Raw genomic sequence first — 22381 nt, forward strand, 5'->3', positions numbered from 1 at the left:
TATTGGACTCTGAGTTTTTCTTTAACATCATATTCATGTCTTCTGATGGGATCTACTGAGCTCATTGTATTTGTTTGCAAAAAGAAGTCTAAAATTAAAAGATGTTAAATTTGAGTTGAAGCGTATTGTTCAAGTGCAGTGCCTTGAGAAGGTGCTGCCCCAGGGTTGTGTTGGTGAGTGGTGTGCTTCCAGTGGGAACTGCACAAGCTGAGTACAGGAAGCAAGATGGGGGCAGCTCAGGCCGTGGTGTTCTGCTGGGCCTGTGGCAGCTTACTTTGATTTCTGTCTTCTGTCCCCAAAAATTTACTTACTATGGTTCAACTGCTGCAGTAAGAGAAATACGGGGTTCTGTGTTAAAACTCAGGTTCTCTAGTAATGTCATCAGGTGCTCCCCATTCTGTCATGTGGTGTGGGGTCCTGAAGGCACAGTTCCCTCCTAGTTTCCCAATAATGCTAAGTGCTCTGTTTGCCACTTTTGGCATATTCCCTAACATTTGGCAACTTCCCCTAACTTATGAGAGCATTTTTGGGGGTTCAGTTTTCCTTTACATATACTTTTCTTCTAGGTAGCACATAAGATTGTTTTACAATACACTGTGATGTTCCCTGTGACTCTTTGAAGATGGGGGGGTGGGGGAGGAAGAGGGTTTGTTTAAATTTCTCAGCTTTTATAAAATGGGTATCTTCAAACAAGTGAACAGTGTAGGTTCTACACCTGTGCTATGCCTAGAGCTGTGTCAAGTACTGAAAATCCAAACTGGTCTCCACTGCAGTCCTTGCTGTACTTGTTTGCTGCTCCAAATATTCCCTCGCATCCGAGACTTATTTCCACAAAAGCCACTGCTTCTGCTCCTGTATAGAATTGTAGAATCATAGACTGGTTTGGAAGGGACCTTAAAGACCACCCAGTTCCAACCCCCCTGCCATGGGCAGGGACACCTTCCACTAGACCAGGTTGCTCCAAACCCTGTCCAGCCTGGGCTTGAACATTGCCAGGGATGGGGCAGCCACAACTTCTCTATGCCCATCTCTACTATTTCTGTCCTTTGTTATGGTACATACTGATGAAGAATTCCAGTCTACTGTTAGTGCCATGGATCTCCCCAGTCTTCCTAAATTCCTAATGAAAACTGGTCAGATTAGAAAGCTTTCCCTGGAGATAAATTTGGTTATATATCACAGTTAATAGCTGGGAAATTTGCCTTTCTATTAGGTGCTAAGTCTCTTCTGTTCATGTACACACACACCTACACATTTGAGCTGTACTTAACTCTTCTTGTGACGAGTAGCTCAGACGTGAGAAACTCTTTCACCACTTGCATTTCCAGCCTTTCAGTCCAGCTGCTGGGGTATCATCTCCCTAGCAGGTAGGCAAGTGTGTTCTTTAACAAGGTAATTGTGTTTGTGCCTTTAGTTAGTTATTCCTCACAGGTACTTTTTACTTCTTTCTGATTTTTTTCTTTTTTTTTTTACATTTAAATTTTGATTACCCACCTTTTTGCACTTCTTCAGGCATGTCTTCTTGAAAGAAGGGTCTATTTTCCTCTATAAGTCTAACTCAGACTCATCTAACTATGCTACCTGTTATTGACCTTGCTGACTGGCACCCCATTTTGCCCTGAACTCAAGTGATTTAAGAATATTGTGCTACCTGTAAAGACTTAATTTTTATTTCCTTTTAAACTGTTATCTTCTAGTTTAGAGGTTGCAGGTTATTTTGGATTTCTTGCTCAAACAAGGATCTGGGGTGTGTGTGTTGTGTGGACTGTGGTAGTTGAGTTTTGAAGCAGGTTCCCTGCATAATTCAGGACTTTGCCAAGAATACTGCTCCTAAAGCTCTAATTTATGGAAATAATTTCTTACACCATCTAAAAATCTAAACACCCTGTTTGCTCAAGCTGATGAGTTCAAGTCCTCATTCAAGTCGTTTTTAACTTTAATTACAGCCGTGTAACAGGTATTACATACTGATGTAGTTCACTGTCACTTCCACGGGGTTTTTGCCTTGGTCTCAAGAGTCAAAATAACTACCTCAGTTCTACCAAGTCCAAGATATGTTACTGCTATTTAAGCTGGGTGATTTGGTGGGTTGGTTGGTTGGGGGTTTTTTTCCTAACACCAGTATCCTTATAAAGCCATTTAATCTTGATCATGTTGCCTGTCTTATAAATCCTGCTCATCAGAGCTTTTGCTGGCTTTGATTGTGCTTCTACTCTTTCCTGCCAGGAGGTTACTGCCTTCTCCTTAAGCCTTTCATCTGGCATATGTCTTTTATGCAGGCTTGGATTTCGAAGCAGAGAATCATTGCCTTTTAATAAAGGGGAAGAGTAGTTACACAGCTCCCAAACATAAGGTCAGCACTTGTTACCCATATTGGGCCATTCCTGGACTGAGGGAAGCTCGGGGTTTGAAATTCAGATGATGTTGAGAGAATGAAGAAGAATCTGCCACAATGGGCTTTTTAGTGTCTGGAAAGCCAAAGGTCAAAGCAGGAGTTGACTAAGCACTTGTTCTCTGTAGAGAGTTTACACAGCCAACAAAGTGCGCTTTGTTCTGCTCTTTCAGTTGCTGAAGTGAAAAGGTACAGTGTGCACACCAATAATAAAGTACAGTATGAGTAAGGGCATAACCACATGGCTGTGTATCAAAAATTGCCAGGAATCAAACAGTTCGCACTGTTAAGAGTCTTGCATGCTGCAATAAATAGGAAATGCAGTCCTTCACTCACAATTAAAAAAAACCCTGATATTGCTTGTCTCACTAAAAACAATTGGAATGAGTTCAGAGCAGGCCGTGAAGATGACAGGAGGGCTGGAGCACCTCTCCTGTGGAGATAGGCCGAGAGAGTTGGGCTTGTTCAGCCTAGAGAAGACTCCAGGGAAACATTAAAGCAGCTTCCAGTACTCAAAGGGGCCTATAAGAAATCTGGGGAGGGACTTTTCACAGGGGTGTGTAATGACAGGACAAGGGTAAAGGTTTTAAACTGAAAGAGGGGAGATGGTATTAGAAGTTTTTTGCTATGAGGGTGGTGAGGTGCTGACACAGGCTGCCCAGAGAAGCTCTGGCTGCCCCATCCCTGGCACTGTTAAAGGCTGGGTTGGACAGGGCTTGGAGTAAACTGGTCAAGCGGGAGGTGTCCCTGCCCATGGCAGGGGGGTTGGAACTGGATGATCTTTTAAGGTTCCTTCAACCCAAACCAGTCTGTGGTTCTGTGAGAAGAAAATGAAGGAATATTACTCTCTCAACTTTGTTGTTGTACAGGTATTAGTCTTCTAAAATATTTCCACGTCAGTAAGGAACTTAACCACTTGCAGCTCCTCAGAGACATTTCTAGTTTTCAAGTATACATTCACAGGTTCTTAGAGAAGAAAATAGTGGGAAAAAGAAATTGTCATGCACGCCAGCAATGTGCCTTGAATTCATAGTGATGAACCAGCAGACTGCAGCACTGGGATCATGCTGCTCTCCAGCTACCCACACCTCTTCTAAAATGCTCAAGTGGTCTGAAGAGATAGCACAGCTGAAGACTTTATCATTCAACTTCAAAAAACACAGGTTCTGTTGAAATAAAATAGGTTTAAAATGTGGTTTGTAATTCCACTGTAATTCATATTAGAGTTCAGTACAAAGAAAAAGGAATTTAGAGTTCCTTGATGCAGGTTGAAAAACAGAGAGAAGATACCCTTTACACTCAAAAATTGTATCAGATACATATGGGTTGAGTGCAAATGGGGAAGTCACCCTAAATTGTCAATTTCTCACTTTAAATTACCTTCCCTGTTATGCCTGCATTTCTGGAATCAGCTAATACAGAAGAGGTAGGTCTCAAAACTGCATACAGCTCCCTTTCAAAAAAGTTCTGTAGGTGGAAAACCTGCTGGTTTTTCCTCTCCCCAGCATATACCAACCTGCAGGAATATCTTAATTAAGTATGCTCCGTAAGTACTAAGTACACCCAAAGTTATCATTGTTTAATGCAGTAAATAAATAACTTGCTGTAGCCATCATCCAGATTATTTACTTTAAATTCCATTGTATTTACTACTAGCAGCAGTATATAAGTGGTATCTACTACCTATGGAGGTCACCCAATATTCATAGAATCAGAGAATTGGAAAATAGTGAGGGGTGGAAAGGACCTTAAGCTCATCTAGTTCCAACACCCCCTGCCATGGGCAGGGACACCTCACACTAAACCATGCCACACAAGGCTCTGTCCAACCAGGCCTTGAACAATGCCAGGGATGAAGCATTCACAACTTCCCTGGGCAACCCATTCCAGTGCCTCACCACCCTCACAGTAAAGAACTTCTTCCTTATATCCAATTTAAATTTTCCCTCTTTAAGTTTGAACCCATTACCCCTTGTCCTGTCACTACACTCCCTAATGAATAGTCCCTCACCAGCATCCCTGTAGGCCCCCTTCAGATACTGGAAGGCTGCTATGAGGTCTCCACGCAGCCTTCTCTTCTCCAGGCTGAACAGCCCCAACTTTCTCAAACTGTCTTTACACAGGAGGTGCTCCAGCCCCTGGTGATCCTCATGGCCCTCCTCTGGACTTGTTCCAACAGTTCCATGTCCTTTTTATGCTGAGGGCACCAGAACTGCACACAATACTCCAAGTGAGGTCTCACGAGAGCAAAGTGGAGGGGCAGGATCACCTCCTTTGACCTGCTGGTCACGCTCCTTTTGATGCAGCCCAGGATACGGGTGGCTTTCTGGGCTGTAAGCGCACACTGAAGCTGGCTCATGTTTATTTTCTCATCGACCAACACCCCCAAGTCCTTCTCCGCAGGGTTGCTCTGAATCTGTTCTCTGCCCAACCTGTAGCTGTGCCTGGGATTGCTCCCACCCAGGTGTAGGACCTTACACTTGGCATGGTTAAACTTCATGAGGTTGGCATCAGCCCACCTCACAAGCATGTCAAGGTTCCTCTGGATGGCATTACATCCCTTCAGTGTATCAACCGAACCACACAGCTTGGTGTCATCGGCAAACTTGCTGAGGGCACACTCAATCCCGCTGTCTGTGTCACTAAAGATGTTGAACAAGACCAGTCCCAGCACTGATCCCTGAGGGACACCACTCGTTACTGGTCTCCAGCCATTGAGCCATTGATCACAACTCTCTGCATGTGACCATCCAGCCAGTTCTTTATCCACCGAGTGGTCCATCCATCAAATTGATATCTCTCCAATTTAGAGACAAGGATGTTGTGTGGGCCAGTGTTGAACGCTCTCACAAGTCCAGGTAGATGACATCAACTGCTCTACCCCTGTCCATCACTTCTGTAGCCCCGTCATAGAAGGCCACCAAATTGTTTCAGGCAGGATTTCCCCTTAGTGAAGCCATGCTGGCTGTCACCAACCACCTTGTTGTTTTTCATGTGCCCTAGCATGCCTCCCAGGAGAATCCGCTCCAAGATTTTGCCAGGCACAGAGGTGAGACTGACTGGTCTGTAATTCCCTGGGTCATCCATTTTCCCCTTCTTGAAAATGGGGGTTATATTTCCCTTTTTCCAGTCATCAAAAACTTCACCTGACTGCCATGATTTTTCAAATATGATGGCCAGTGGCTTTGCAACTTCATTTGCCAGCTCCTTCAGGACCCGTGGATGGATTTCATTGGGTCCCATGGACTTGTGCACATTCAGGTTCAAACCAGATCGGCCCAAGGTCTTTGTTCTCACAGTCCCTGCGTCTGCCTTCCAAGACTTGGGTTGTGCGGTCAGAGCCTTTGCCAGTGAAGACCGAGGCAAAGAAGTCATGAAGAACCTCAGCCTTCTGAAAATCCAGGGTAGTCAGTTCTCCTGATAGCTTCCAGAGGGGGCCTACATTGTCCTTAGTCTTCCTTTTATTTGCTACATACCTATAGAATCCTTTCCTGTTATCCTTAGTATCACTAGCCAAGTTTAATTCTAACTGGGCCTTAGCTTTCCTAACCTGGTCCCTAGCTTCCCAGACAACATCCCTGTAATTCTTCCCAGGCCACCTGTCCTTACTTCCCCCTTTGTAAGCCACTTTTTTCCTGTGAATTTTCCTCAGCAGCTCCTTATCCATCCAAGGGGGTCTCCTGGCCCTCCTGCTGCACTTCCTTCTAGTCGGGATGCAACACTCCTGAGCTTGTAGCAGGTGATCCTTGAATATTAACCAACAATGTTGGGCCCCCCTGCCCTCTAGGGCTGTATCCCATGAAACCTTACTAAGCAGGTTCCTGAAGAGTCCAAAGTCTGCTCTCTTAAAGTCCGGGCCAGTGAGCTTGCTGCACGCTCTTCTCACTGTCCTGAGGATCTTGAACTCAACCATCCCATGATCACTGCAACGAAGGCTGCCCTGGAGCGCCACATTTCCAACAAGCCCTTCCCTGTTGGTGAGCACGAGGTCAAGCAGGGCACCTCTCCTTGTTGGCTCCTCTATTACTTGCAGAAGGAAGCTGTCTTCCACACAATTGAGGAACCTCCTGGATTGCTTGTGCCGGGCCATACCATTGCCCCAACAGGTGTCAGGGTGGTTGAAGTCCCCCATGAGAACAAGGTCCTGTGAGCGTGAGGCTGTTCCCATCTGTCTATAAAACAAAAAGTCTTAAGGCACTCAGACAAATAGGCTTAAATGACAACTTTCCTATGTTTCACAAGTATTCTGCTTGGGCAATAATAAAATGTATTTAAAGAAGAAGACTTGCAAATTCAAAGTTCCAATGGTCCCAGCAGCATATTCTTACTCAGTAACAAAATGGCTGGTTTAAGTCAACAGGATGTAGGCTGTTTCTTACATACTGGCCCTGCAACCTGGCTGTAGGACCAGCTGTCCCAGCGGTACCAAAACCAGGCTTGTGCAAGGTTGCCACAACTGAAGGACTTACGTGTATGCACACGTTGTTGTGGTTTAAGCCCAGCCAGTAAATTCAGGACCATGCAGCTGCTTGGTTCTTCTCCCCCGACTCTCTTCCCTGCTTCTGGCAGAATGGGGAGAAGAATGGAAAGAATGTAACTCCCACAGGCTGAGGTAACAGTCCAGTAACTAAGGTATAACACAAATCACTACTGCTACCACCAATAATAATGATGGTAAGGGAAATAATAAAGGAAGAGAAATAAAACTAAAAAAGGGAAGTGGGAAAAAAAAACAACAAACAGCAGTGATGCACAGTACACTTTCTCACCATCCACCGATACCCAGACCAACAAAATCAGTGATCTGGGCCTCCTGGGTAACTCCCCCCAGTTTATATACTGGACATGACATGCTGTGGTATGGAATATCTCTTTGGTTAGTTTGGGTCAGGTGTCCAGTGTGTACTTCCTCCCAGCTTCTTGTGCACCTCCTCACTGGCAAAGTATGAAACTGGAAAGTCCTTGATCAGGGTAAGCAGTACTTTGCAACAACTAAAAACATCAGTGTGTTACCAGTGTTGTTCTCAGACTGAAGCCAAAACACAGCACTGCACCAGCTATTAGGAAGGAGAAAAAAAACTCTTACAACTGAACCCAGGACAATTGTGAAAGAGAATTCAGACTCGGGGAGAAGAAAGCAGTATAGAGGTTGCATTTAGTGCAGTACTTTGAACCACATTAAAGATAAGGAAATTATGCTCTCATTTTGCTCCGTAATAAACTATCTCATCCTGCCACCTTTCAGCTGTACGAGCATGGATACTGAGTACAGCCATGAGCCCTGGCTAGCTGTCCTTTGGCAGCACTGATCTTTCATATTGTCCAGTACATCCTCTTCAGCTGCTGCCTACCTGCTGAACTCCAACAGCATCTCAGCCTTCATGGGAACATTTGGATGCTTTTGCACGTACCTGCATCATGTTTAGAGGAACCATTCTGGGAAGAGGTGTGCAAGGAGACATGTCTATGCATGATGACCCAGGGCCTACAGCGCGGCAGGTGGGTCCCTGTAACAGCAGGCAGGAAAATAAAAACCAAGTAGCTGAAGGAAAGCAAAGAGCTGCAGTTAGTTCCTCACCCATTTTTCCCATTCCCGTTTAGTTAGTGAGGCAAGGCAGCAAGAAGATGTAAGCAAACAACACCAACTGTAACAGACACACAAAGCTGGAATCACCAGCTACAGGGAGGAACCACACTGTATGTGCGGGTGCAAAGCAGCTGCAGATCTCCTTGAACCCAGCCCTGAAGAGAACTAGCGGTGGGAGCTGTGTAAAGCCCACAGCTGCTCTGGGCCTGGAACAATCACCACTGTGCTCTCTGAGAAACACTTCTGTTTTTCCAGTAGTAGCCAAGCCACTGACCTTTTCATTTCCTACTTTTCCAAGAACTGCATATGGCAGAATGCATGTCAAAAGGACCTGATCAAAACCCATCTCTGAGCTCAGTATGTTTAACACGTATCAGTTGCTGTCACTTGCAAATTAAATTAGCATCCAGAACAGCCCAAGTTCTCCATAGAAGTCCCTGTGGAGCCCTTCCTGTGAGGTGAAGAAAACTGCTGGCCTGCTCATACATTGAAAGACTTTGTCAACAGATGTTGACTCTTAGCTGAATGACCCCTAGCTAAAACGGCAAGTTCCCAATACTTTTGCTCTACGGCTTCATCACCAGCCCCTCACAGTACTGGCCTAGGAACCATCTGCTGGAGATAACCAAAGGACAGTGCATGTCAGAAAGAGGTTGGTTCTTTTCGTGACATATAGGCAAGCTCCTTCCTGAGGAACACAATCCTGAACTGATTTTGTTCCTCAGGATGTTTATAGCCAAGTTCCAGATAACAACCACTGCCTCTACCCAGAAAGGGCTAACTTCCACTGAATGTTCCAATACTGCAGTACCAGTACGCAGCACCTATTCCCAGTTCTCTCCAGAAAACAAGTTTGCACCCTTGTCATAATTACCATTGGCCCCTGCCAGAAGCAGGCCAGTGCCCTGACAGCTTCCAAGCAGCATTCACCATGACATGCTCCCTTCTTCCTCTTCCCCATTTCTGCTGCCAAGCAGGAATCAGGGTAAGGAGCACCCCTCAGCTCAGGTCAGCTGTCATGCACTGTATCTCCCCTGCCCTGTGGCGTGCAAGTGCTGCCCAGCCCTTGCCACAACACAACTGCGTTACCACCACCATTCTAGGCATAAACCCAAAACACAGCACCATGAAGCAGACTCCATCCCAGCCCAACCCAGTACAAGCTGCTTGAGCTCAGCAGCCTAGAGACTTATTAAAATCCCAGTAAAAGGGAAGTAACATTTTCAACATAAAAAAAAAAAAAATCACATTTTCAGTGTCAGTCAAAGTCTTCCATTTCTTTCAGCTTGAGCAGAAAGATCAGGAAAGCCAACAATTAATTTAATCAAGGCCTGTCTTAAGTAACTAAAAGCTTTAATTTAAACTCAAGTTAGACACTGACTTAAGACTTGTCTGACAGCTGCCAAGGTGATCCATAACTTGTCATAACCAGAATAAACATGAAGATATTTTACTTCTACATGATCCAAATTATCCAGCTTTTCAGTCAGCCCCAGCTCTAGGAACAAACTGTATGTTTGTCTTGTTTGTTCAGATATTAATGTATTTTAGACACCTGCCCAATAGCCTCACATCATTTTAACAAAACAAAGCTACAGGTGGACTCTAAGTGAACACAGAGAGGACCTAACTGAGTCCACTGAGAGGACATCCCTATCTCAGCACCTAAGACAAGAAAATGCTAGAGGACAGCACCTCCACCACCACCCAAAAAAAAACAGAAAAAAAATCCCACCCAAAACCCAACTCACCACAGTTACTTGACTCTGCTCAAGAGCTGAGGCTTACAGTCTCTCAGAGGTCAGCTTCATGTATTCCCCAAACCTCTTGCCCATTCTGTTTATAAACAATTCAAATTTCCAAGTTTTTCACATCAAGACAACTCTTGTCTCCTCAGACCCTTAACTGTAGGATAAGTTACAGAAAACTACAGATCTCTATATCCATGCAGAAATTCAATTATATTCAGGTGAGATGGCATTCACCATGTGTCAATGGACATTAAACACACCAAACATTTCATTTAATAAATTTTATTTATGCAATGCCAATCCAAAAGTGTTGTGTAAAAGTGAAAAGCTCTTTCTACATATTAACAAAAACTATTTCTTCATTGCACTTTCTGTGTGGGATAAGTGAGGATTTGACTGTTTTATTTACAAGAACCCCCAAGTTTGTTTAAAAATATACAGACATAGGTATTAAGTCATCCTTATTTTCCCTAAAAGCTAATTGCTGTACAGTATACAATTGTTCCAAGTGCCCAAATAACCAAGGGTAGCCCCTGACAACTTTACTATACAAAGTTTTAGTGCCCAATAAATATTCCTGATCAGATGCAATGCTTCTGCCCAGTGCTTGGGTTGGTTTTGGTTTGCTTCTTTTGGTTTTTCAGATTTTTTTTCCCTCTCCCCCATGTATACAGTAGTCAAATTACATTACTACATAACAATCAGTATTTCCTTAAGGAAGAAAAATTATGTTCCTTGACCCTCCAGTTCAGCTGCTGATATATCTGGTTCTTCATCATTGTAAATGTTTTCTGCCTAAAGACACAAGATATTGTAAGTGGTAAATACAATGGGTTTTAAACAGTCTTCTACACTTTATACATAAAAAGCCTGGTAACAGCAAGGCAGCATAGCCATCACTCCTGCCTTAAAGAGACCTTCTCCCTGACTTTTCTTAGGGGCAGACAAATTAAAGATGTGTACACAGTGACCAAACTTCAGCAGCTGTCTTCCAGTACTGTTTTATTTCTGCAGCAGAAGCATTTACCATTTAACCATTAGCCTTACTACAGACATTTTACTTGGACCTGTATCAACTTCAGTCTGAACACACAAAACAAGAACAGGTGTAAAATCTGGAAGCCTGATCTGTGATGTACACTGAACTCTGTTACTTTTTTTTTCTAACTTAGATTATTCCCAAATGACTTTATCCCACATTTGTAAGATAACTGATCAAACTCCTGTAATGCAAAATAATATGAACTAACTGGAGAGCTAAACAGCATCTTGCTTCACAGTGAGCATGTGGGAAGCTGGGGTAAGAACAGGTCTTGGATAGTACTGGATATAAGTTTGCAACTCCCACATTTATTTTAAACTATTACCTAGGACCTGGGAGTCAAGAATTAGCAGCAGCTGTATTTACTCAGGTTGTCTTAGTCTGTTTTCTTTTGAAACTCTTACTTTCCAATCAAACAGTGTAGGAAGTACAGGGGACAGGCTACCTTCAGTCACTGAAGGCACAGGCTGCCCTAAGAAGAACAAGCCATTTCAGTTTCATTTATCCAACAACCATTGGAGCAACTCTGGAGCTGCTGTGACACTCACCATTTGCCATATCTGCATTATGTTGTCTTCGGATACAGAACAGATCACCCAAGGCTCATTAGGATTCCAACTGAAATCTGAAATTTTGGCAGTGTGTCCACCATGAATAAACTGCAAAAAAAAGAAAAATAAGAGAAACCACATGCTTCTTCAGAGAGAAATCTGTTAAACCCCAAGATTCAGAAGCTAAATGTCATGCTAATGACTATACAAAGAACAAAAACCTGCTACTAGAGAGTCACAACACAAAGGTGTGTGATACCAATACAATTGCTGAGAGTGTGGTTAAGACAACAGTTCTATTATAGCAACAACTGACTAACATCCTCAGAACGGTGCCACTTCACATATGGTTGGGCTATGAAATCCAGCCATATATCCATGACCTCATCTAATTACATGAGCACTTACACAGTTACAGAAGAAATGGGGAAATCGAACTGTAAATATTTTTAATTATTTGTTTCCTAAGGAAGCAAACCAATACACAAATCTTTGTACTCTCTACGTTAGTAAGGTTAGCTATGGGGGACCTAACTGGTTTATTTCAAGATAAGCAATTGGAGGCCTTGGCTTTACAGGCATTTAGTTATAAGAGAGTACAAACAAGCACAAGGCCAAACTGTAAGTATGTTCAGCAATGAGTACATGCAAATTGTGTTCAGGACAGCTTTGAAAAAAAAAAATAAAAATCCATTCCAAATGGAACAGAGGAAAACTACTGCAAGTTAAGAGTAATGGACTGAAAACCAGGAAGGTGGAAAGATTTATGAACTGCTGCAGATTTAGTAGCAGTCATAACACATCCTACTGACACAAAGCATGTCAGACTGCAACCTGAAGAGCAGCGTACCAGCAGCTCAGGAGGCCCATCTTCTGCATCCTCTGCAGACTGTTCTTCACCAATTTTACTGCAAAAAAATAGTTTATACTTTTTATTAATAAATAAAATTGCATCCTACATCAGTTTAACTTGACAGTTCCTAGCCTGTTTTTCCAGCATTTGCTTTTGCTATCATTTTTTCTCACTGTCAGATAACTGTAAGCCTCAGGTATAAGTCCTCAGCTATTTGGCATTACCAATACTGAAAGAGAATCTAACTTGTGAAGCACAGGGAGGCAGAAATCACTTTTCACCAAAGACAGCAGAAAACAACTCATCAACAAGAAAACCTCACAGAGAAGACGTATTTTAAGTACCACACTGCTTCAACTGTATACCTGCAAGACCAGGTACAAGCAAGGCAGGCTAGAGAACAGCACAAATCAAGTCTACCAAATAAAGCATGTCTGCAGCCTTTTTACCGACTGCTCATATATACTGAAAGAAAGGAACTGCTCTTCACCTTAGGTCCCATACATTAAGCCGACGATCAGTACCACTTGAAGCAAGAATTGTTTCATTATGAGGAGACCAGTGAACCTGTTGAAAGAAAACAGGACAACTGGAGCAGTTACTGTTTTCTAAAGCATATCCTGAATGACCATCACCAGGTACCTGGCCACTAATTTTCAGTAACTATACTGAAGTAATCATTTCCTTCCAGCACAAAAAATACCCTATAGTGCCAACAGTGCTTTAAAGTCAAAGATTTCTCAAGCTGAAGAGCCAACCTTACTTCACTGTTACAGATATACTCTATCATGAAGTTTGACTGTCTAAAATTCACTGTTACTTGCACCTACTAAATAGGCAGAGTTCACAATACTAAATTTAAACCAAGTCCTCTCTACAGAGATTTTAGAAAAACCTTCTACCTGTACCTGAAAACCCCCAGTTTTAGCAATCAGTTGTTGACTACCTGCTTCAGAGTCAAGTGAAAAAAGGCTGTAAGAAACTGTGTGGTTGTATCTGTATTTGTTGAACCAAAATTCACTATTTAATATTTAACAGACTTATTTATTGTGTTTGGTCACCATATGAAAATCTACTTTATCTTGTTCATGTCAGTACTCTTGTACTTTTGTTTACAACTTGTGAGAAAGTTTACCCACCTGAAAAATTTCATCTTTATGAGACTCAAAAGAATGGAGTTTCAATTTTAAGTTTCGAAGATCCCACAGGGCCACGGTCTGGGAAAGGTAACAAGAAATTGGTTTTATTATAATGACTATAGAGCTATCATCTAGAATACTCATGAATTTGAAGTATACACAAGTAAAAACCTTGTCAGCAGAACCAGTTGCTAGAATGAACTCGCTGTAAGGATTGAAGGACAGACAGTTGACCTCGGCTGTATGAGCATCTACAGAATGACTTGGCTTGGACGTGGTATTAGATCTTGTGTCCCAACTGTTGCAATGAAGGATTTGAGTAAGGGCGAGGGGCAAGGAGGAGAAAGCAAGAGTGAACAAATTAAGTTTTCACAGGAGGTTCTTTTTCACTACACATTAGTTTAAAAGACTATGTTATTATTCAGCCCTAGTCTGAAGCTACAGTTTTTATTCCATAACCTGTCAGTATGTTGTAGCTGTTATACATGAGCAGTCGGTACCAGGAAGCTGACATACGTACTAATCACATTTTCAAATGGTGCAAACACATTAAATGACATGCAGATTTCAATGATTCTACAGCATTACTGCACCAAAGATCTAAATGAGGTCATTTCAGAATTCAGGTATTTTTCCCCAAAAATGCTCTGGATTGGCTCACTGACAGCAGGCACCATCCAGAAACTGCTTAACCCCAACTTACATCATAAGCTTCTGATCATCTGCCACAGATCCAAACAGAGATTCATGGAGCAAATGCCATGCCACATCCTCAACCACTGCAGAGTGCCCAGTAAAGATCGCTTTTGCATCAACAATTTTGCCTTCTTTTGGTCCAGCACTTATATCCCATAAACACACAGTCTGTAAATAACAGACATATTCTAGTTATATGGACTGTGACTATTATCTTTCAAAAAAACAAATAATCACATGCTTCATATAGCAGAGATGACACTCCTGAAACAGTTCCTGGTCTTTGAAAAGGAGCACTTAATATTCCAAAAGTGAGAAGTGAGCCGGGTTCTTAATCAGTTTTGTGTGAATTCCAGGCACAAGAATTATTTATAAGGTCACAAAAGCAATTCACACTTTAAAAGCCCACAAAGATATCTATAAGATATTAGTTCAATTATCTTTGACAGTCTTATTAACTTATAGTTGAAGACCCAAGCCAGTTTAAAGGATTGCTATAGAACAATTTCTTCCAGCAGACAACTATAAAAACACTCTGTTCTTACCTCATTAAGAACGTTACAAAAATTGGCTGTTGATTAAAGCCTAAAGTCAACTAACAGACTTTATAAATATGAGAACTTACTACCATAACAATACACAGCTACACTAACCCAGTTTTTCTCCAGTTATCTATTACAGCATAAATTAAGAGGGGTTGGTTGTTGTGTTTGTTTTTATCCAGAATAAAAGATGTGGTTTTACGTGATCATCTGATGCACTGAGAAGATGTCCACTCAAATTTGAGTTCCAGGATAAGCCATAGCCTTCCTTTTGGTGCCCTCTTAATCTAAGGTCAGGATTACACTCTCCACTTGGGTCTGAAAGACAGAAAATGCTTTCCATTTAGCTTCACCTTGCACATCAATCCCCAAGAGCATTATTATCATCCAAGAACTTTGTTTCTGTTGCTGCTTGGATCAAGATTCTCTTATGACATTGAGCATAACCAGGCAGTTAAAGTCTTCAAAGATATGGTCCCTCTCATTCAGGTTACAGAGCCCATCACGTCTTCTCCTAATGACAGTTAAATACAAGTTTACCTCTCAATGACAAGAGGCATCTTGCCTAACTTCAAGAAGCATGACTCACCTGATTTTGAAGGATGTTTAGTGTAGTCAAATACCAACACATCAGCAGATGGTGTTTTCGTAGCAATGATGCAGGGATTCTGTGGCATGTAACGAGCACGGTTCACTTCACCTTCATGGTTAATTTTAATCTCCGTTTCAATTTTGCCAGTCACAGATCCAAAGCCTCCAAACTCTACATTTGTCAGAAGAAGGTCAGTTTATCACACCAATCATTTTAAACAGGTAAAACAGCATCTCATGCGATCTTCCCCACTCCAAGAAACATCATCTGATAACTCATGCATGCCCACCTCCTTTCTCACTGTCATACTGTGCAGTATCAAACTGATCATCATTGGGAATCTGGACTCTTGCAACAACCAGGTGGTTCTGTTCATCAGATGTGTGTGTTCCCAAAACCAGCCAGTGTAAAGCATAATCCTTTCCTTCTGGCCTGTTTAGAATAATAAATGCATGGAATAAAATTACATGCTCAGTTCCAGAAGTTTGATGGCTGGCATTAATATCACTCAGCGTAAAAACTTCAGAGCGCTAGGAAAGAGAGACTCAGGTAAGAGATCCTTTCTTTTGCTGCAAGAGACTTTTGCAATAAATCGGACTTGATCCTGACTTAAGCAAGCCAAAGATACAACCAGCAAGGCTAGGGTGAGTCAGTAAACATTGCCACTATGGCTTGAAAGGGACGATTAACAATTTGTATATAGTTGAAGGTGACATTAATAACTACTTCTGTCTTTAATCCCCAAGGCAGTCACACAGTATTGATTTAGAAAACAATCAATACTACTTTCTATAAAACAAATACTGAGGACAAATGGCAACCTATTTTAGTTACTTTTAGAAGCTTTTAACAGTTGTTTTATTTCAGAAGCTAATTATTAAAATGTACAAATCCTAGCTAATTAGAAATTTCTCTTCTCATGGTTAACTGCAACATTTGGCAATATGTGAAAGGCTGGATAGACAGCACCGTTTATCTCTGAAAGGAAAAAGTGAACAGTCAAAATCAAGCAGCTTCTGCATTGTTGAAAGCAGCAAACTCATTATATGTCTGAATCCAAACAAACAGGAATCAATTAGGCAATCATATACCACTGTAGGTATTACTACGTCATTCCCAATGCATCATCATACATGTTGAGGGGGAAAGAAAAATGTGAAATGAAACAAAATGCACAATGCACACACACTTACTTGCATCAGGAACAGATGTCCCATCATGTCAGGTCCTTGCCTTTAATGGCATATATATTTTGACACTGGAGGTATTATTGGAAATACCAGCTTTTAAACTGAATATTAAGTCAATCTGCAAAATATGAGGCAAGCAGAAGTGTTCCTCATAAAGGCTCTACACCCTCCAATCCCCAGTTCATTTTCTCCATGCCACAAATAGTTAGCTCACATCTCTCAACATCTTCCCCAGACATTCTGGTATACTAAATGAAGAGATCATCTAGCCACCAACTACAGCCTCACACTTGTAAGGTGAAATTTTTAAAGAGAAAAGAAACCATTCTCTGATCACTGCACAAGCTTAACACACGAAGTACTTTAAAACCTAGCTGTATCCAGTTTACAACAATATGAGGGACCTGGTCTTTGCTCCCTACCTCAATGGAGCACTGAGTGGTTACTGCAATAATCAAAATAGCTGTCATATGAACAGAATCTATCCCCACCTTCACTATTCTTTAAGAAATTAACCAGTGAGACCACAATTTTTAGGGGAAGGTGAAAGAATGGTAAAATTAAAATATGTGGTCATCAGCAAGCCAGGGACAGAACCAGGATGTAAACCACCAGTCTTAGATCAGTATCCTGTTGAACAAGGCCACACTTAAAACAAAAAAGACACATACTATACTTTTACAAACCGGTAATCTATAGTGCACATGCAGAAAACCAGACTTCAAGAAAAAGCTGATTTAATACTTACATTTCTCTGAGCAGCAGTAACTACAATAAAGTGTTGTCTCATACCAATAAATTGAGAAAGATTTCTCTCCTCACACCTCACAACATCTACTGCTGTGCTAAACTTTGGTAAAGTATCAGCTTATAACTTTTCCCCTCATAGCTTCTGCATACCCAAACAAGCAAAACAAAGTGTTACAAACTCACAAGGAGGAGTCTAACACAAAGTACTCTCATCTTGTGTAGTCTTTATTCTTAAATTACCTAGCAGACATGGTTAACAGAGACAGAATGAGCAGTGTAACAAGCAATTGCACAGAGCCTCAGCTCCTCTTGCTTTGCAAACCGAGGACATCAGCATCTAAGCGCTGTGCTTTGCTGGCCCTTTCCAGGCCTCTCTCCCCTTTCTCTCACCTGGTCACATCAGGTAACCACTGCACGGTGAGGCTGGGCCACTCCAGCGCATGTGTCATCACCAGATCGTACAAGAAGGGGGTGTTTTTCTTCCAGATCTTGTACTCCTCGCTAATAACTCGCTCTTCCACCGTGTCCTCCAGCGCTGCGGGTGGGAAAGAAAAATGAACCAGGCGCTCGGCGCCTTCCGCCGCTGAACCACGGCGCGGAGAGGGGGGGGAGAAGAGCCTGCCGACACGAGCCGCGGCTACCCCAGGGCGGGGAAGGGGCAGAAGACTGGGTCCCGAAGGGGAGACCACAGGAAGCAACGGCCCACCCTCACTACCGCCCGTCAGAAGCTCTCTGGAGAAGAAGCCCGGAGCGTCTCCACGGGGAGCGGGAGTCTCCTACCTTCCTTGCTCGCCATTCTGGGTGTGACGCAGCCCGAGAAGCGGCGGGCAATGGTGATGAAGGGGAAATAAGAAGCGGCGGAAGACGAGCCCCGCCATGCGCGAGACACCCCTCTTCCAACCCGCGCCTCACGCCACCGCGCATGCGCCGATGGCGCGGCCGGCATCACCACCGCCCACCGCGACAGCCAATGGAGCGGGTGGACGGTAGCAAGCCTGCGCGCGGGGCGGGGCCGTCCTAACAGGTGGGAGTGAGCACGAGCTCTGTCCGTGGGTGAGGTGGCTGAGGGTGGGAAGGGAGCGGTGGTTTGGTAGTGCCGTGTCCGCCTCTCTACTCCCCGGGGGCGTCCAGGCTCGGCCCGGGGGCCCTGACGCCGCTCGTCTGAGCGGCAGCCCCAGGTTTACGGGGCGGAGCGGAGAGAAGGGTGCGAGGAGGAGGAGGAGGAGGAGGAGGAGGTGGGCTGCTGCAGAGGCGTGGGATTGCGGGCTGAGAGGCATGGGGGCCTTGCTGCGCTGCTGCCGCGAGGGGGAGCTGTAGGTAAAGCAGCGCCGCTGAGGTACCTGTAGCGTGAGCTAATGAACCCTGAACGATATTAAATACTTAGATATTAGTCTCGCTTTTCAATGAGAAATCTGAAGGTGAAAAAGTTATAGAGGACACAGGTGCACAGTTGCTGTTTCTCTGCAATGGTGCTGAAGATAACAGAATGTAGCTTAATTTTCTAGAGGAAATTAATGTTTGAACTATTTGTTAGTTGCAGTCAGGAACGGAAGACACTGCACTGAACCCACAGTCATAGAATCACAGAACGGTTTGGTTTTAAGGGAGTTTAAAGATGATCCAGTTCCAACCCCCCTGCCATGAGCAGGAGCACCTTCCACTACATACACCAGGTTGTTCAAAGCCTCTTCCAGCCTGGCCTTGAACACTTTCAGAGATTCAGAATCCACATAATATCTCATAAAGCCATATAAAATCAGCCTTCTGCGTCTAATAGTGTCAGTAGTATTGTCTGACTACTGTGGTGAGTGACAGCTTCATTTAAGCAATCACATACAAATCAAACGTACAGCTTCACCACCATGCCTGCCCAGCCTTCCTGTTCTCTTGCTCAGCTATCACTACCAAAAGACCGTTTAATGTAACTGCTTTGTGTTCAGCTTAAATAAACAGTGCTTGCCACAGGTAACAGCTTGTAATGGGAATAAAGGCAGGAATCAGGTTAGATTCTCAAAATCCACTTAAAGATACAAAGGAACTTTTTGCCTCTGAATTGTGTGGGTTTTCCTATCATGTTATGACTTACAGTCTTAAGATGAATTCCTGCTTCAGTAGTAAATTCAGGGAGAGGAATCTCATATCACTAAAGCACATGTGCCTTGAGTCCCTGAAGGGGAGGAAATTAGCTTTGTAGTGGAGCTCACCATGCTCAGCTAGAGATAGTGGCAGGAGAGAAGCACACAGCTGATAAGAGCCAGTGTTTTTCATTTCCCTCTGTGAGGACATGGCCTCTTCATGGGCTGAGCCTTCTATGGTCTGGACTCCAGTTTTGCAAACAAAGAATCCAGTTATGGCAAATGTTTATGTTGAGGAGAGGCTGGAGAATGAGAGGCTGGTAATGGCAGCCAAAGACTGTAGCATGGGAATCGGGGAAGGAGGCTGAGGTCGGCACCCAGCTCCTCAAACAGGAGGCCTCTCCAAATGAACCGTTGCTCTTTTGGCCAGAGTGTTGAAAAAATATTTTTGGTGAAGTTAAATAACTATATATGAATCTTCTCCTTAAACCTGCACAAATGGGAATTAAAGCTATGCATGGGTTATTCAAAATTAGACTCTTGTTAAATTCATCAGAAGCTGCAAAATAATCTGCAACACAGGAGTGCAGGAGTGAGTGTGTTAACACAGACACAGAGCCTTGATCGTACCAGATGTGTTACCAGCTTGCCTTTGGCAACACATGCTAGTTGTTTTGGTATTTGCTGCCAAGTATGTGTCTGCTCCTACAAAGTGCTGAAGCCTTCCTAAAATGTCGGAGAGTGAAGACTGAACCTTTCAGAGTCTGTGTATTGCTACAGAACATGCACTCCTAAACCTCAGATACTGGATAAAGGAAAATCTCTGTCAGGCTTCCTGGCTGTAAGTGACCTCAGGTAGCTCTCACTGAAGGGTGATTACATGGCCCCTTGAAAGACCAAGTCTGTGTGAGTGTTTGGGTGGAATGCTGTTCATAGCTTTTACTGTGAACAGCAGTATCTGCTGCCACAGCTTACATGGAAAACGATGGGGGAAGTGTGAATTAGTTTTGGAAACAATACACAAAATTATCCTCCAATGATGTCATGTAGGGCTTGGCTGAATTACAAGTGAAGAGAGGGATTGCTCCATGAATTATTGCACTCTGTGTAGGATCTGCAAATTGAGTTGGAGTCTTAATAGGCTGCCAAGACTAGTACTAGCTGTGGTGGGCAAAACCTGTCACAAATAGGTGTCAAAATAGCTGGTAAGTGACCAGTACAGTTCTCTTCTCCTTGTTAGCATCTATACTTGCACACAGCCACACTTTCTTTTAATTTAAACCCACGCACCAAAAACCTATTATTAAGTGTTTTTCTCATCCTGGAAAAGAGAATTTATAAACAGTACAGCTATCAAAGAAGGCACATCATCAGCTCTCAGGCTGGTTATTTGCAATTCATCAGCATGGTCATATCTGTGACCACACATCTAAAACATATCCTTTGATTCCCACACTTTATAAGGAAAGTAATTATCCAAGGCCATTGTTCATCAATTGCAGGATGTGTAAAATGTGCAATAAATTAGTTTTGAAGTAAAAGAGTGACTTGAATTGTAAGCTTTATTTTATTAAGCTATACTTCTTTCAAACCTAAGCATGAAATACCGCATTTTCATTTCAGTAAAAAAATATCTGTCTCCTGCATCCTCAATTGTATGTGCTGCATCGTGCTTCAAAGCACCGGATATACTTATGAAGAATTACATGCACTTATTAATTTTCAGCTTGAAGACATGTACTCTGATTTATTACCCTGCAAAGAATTAGCTGGCTTGCCGATGCCTCTGTCTCATACATTATGCAGAGCTGATGGATGTTCATAGCACAGCTCAGCAAGTACGTATAGGTATTACTGGGAATGACCATCTCAGTCAGAAAACTGTTTAAATAAAATTAAGTTTGCACAAACCTCAGAATTGCCTATTGGAAAAGTAAAGTAGCAGCCTCAGCATTTATTATTCTCTAATATATTTGCTGTCATTCCATAGTCTCAGCAGCTTGTTTGGAATAAATCATCCTTTTCATCAAACAGGCAGGTAAGAAAAGCACACCTCAATTTAATTGATGCAAGCATCCATTCACAATTTCTTGAAATGTGTCCATGTTTATTTTCCCCACTGCTCGTCCAATTTTTGTTTGTATTTACCTAGCAATTATTATCTCCTGAGTATAAATCACACCTAACTAATACCCCACTGTCATGGAAAACTTTGAGCTGTAGCAGTGTAGCATCATCTTGGACTTTCTTGTTCTCTGTGACATGCAGTTTGGGGTTTGTCTAATGGCAGCATGTCTCTGACAGTTCACTTCTAAATCGGCTTGGCTGTGTTTTATCCTGATGTTCAACATATGTATGCTGCATAGCCATGTGCAAATGATACTTTGCAAGGAATAAAGTACATTTATAGTCAGTGCTTAGGGGAAGGCATGACTCATTCGAGTTATATCCAGCACTGGAGACAAATACTCCTCTTGCACCTTACAGGTGGCATTGTTTCCATTCTTTGGGTGCTGTAGTGGGAACTAATGATCCACTTGTTTTGGACAACCAGTACTGTGACACTTTCAGCTAACCATTGTAGATAGTACTGATTGTACTCTAGATTTGTGCTGCAAATAAGAAGTAATCTTACAGCAGCCTTGTGCCTTCCTTCAGTATTCAGGAATAGACAGTGGTTTATCTTTGATGTAGAATATGTTCATGTAGGAATGTACAAATGAAGCTTGTTTTGATATAACAAAGCCCCTCCCTTCCTCTCCCAAAATAACATCAGTGCTACACTAAGCTCAGACTAATAAACCCAACCCTGCTGAACACTTTTTTGTTGCTTGCCATGGACACAGCAGCATTCCCTCAACACCTAGGCTGGCTGGGCTGTTTCTGTTCTCTGCAGCATTTGCTTAGCATTTTCTAAGCTTATTTTCAATAATTCCATATAGAAGGCAGACAAATTGTTTGAGACATTGATATGAACATGTATGTAACTGACTTGGTACACTTTATTAATTTTGCACAGATTAGTGGAACTGGTGGAATTTTTGAGGAGCAGGGGAATATGTGAGTAGTTTTTAACAGGCCATCTTATGAAATAGTGCTGCAATATGTGCTGGTTTGCATGCTATACATTTCCAAGAGGATGTCAGATGTGCTTTCATTATATAGCCTGCTATAGTTCTGTAGCCTGCTGGCCTGGACAGATTATTGCCCATATGTGGAGT

The 22381-nt window shown here is 42.8% G+C and overlaps 1 protein-coding gene across 1 annotated transcript; it reads right to left on the minus strand.

Moving 5' to 3' along the window:
* Positions 1-10375: 10375 nt before the first annotated feature.
* RBBP7 (RB binding protein 7, chromatin remodeling factor) lies at positions 10376-18001 on the minus strand. The gene is made up of 12 exons (XM_005151469.3): positions 17866-18001; positions 17476-17620; positions 15435-15577; positions 15143-15316; positions 14756-14871; positions 14019-14179; positions 13487-13613; positions 13316-13393; positions 12667-12743; positions 12174-12231; positions 11321-11431; positions 10376-10525 (listed from the first exon to the last, which is right to left on the minus strand). The coding sequence occupies exons 1-12, from the start codon at positions 17879-17881 to the stop codon at positions 10457-10459; spliced, it is 1275 nt and encodes a 424-aa protein (XP_005151526.2). The 5' UTR covers positions 17882-18001; the 3' UTR covers positions 10376-10456.
* Between the last annotated feature and the right edge of the window lie 4380 nt (positions 18002-22381).

Source organism: Melopsittacus undulatus, chromosome 2 (assembly GCF_012275295.1).
Source record: "Melopsittacus undulatus isolate bMelUnd1 chromosome 2, bMelUnd1.mat.Z, whole genome shotgun sequence".
NCBI classification, from domain to species: Eukaryota; Metazoa; Chordata; class Aves; order Psittaciformes; family Psittaculidae; genus Melopsittacus; species Melopsittacus undulatus.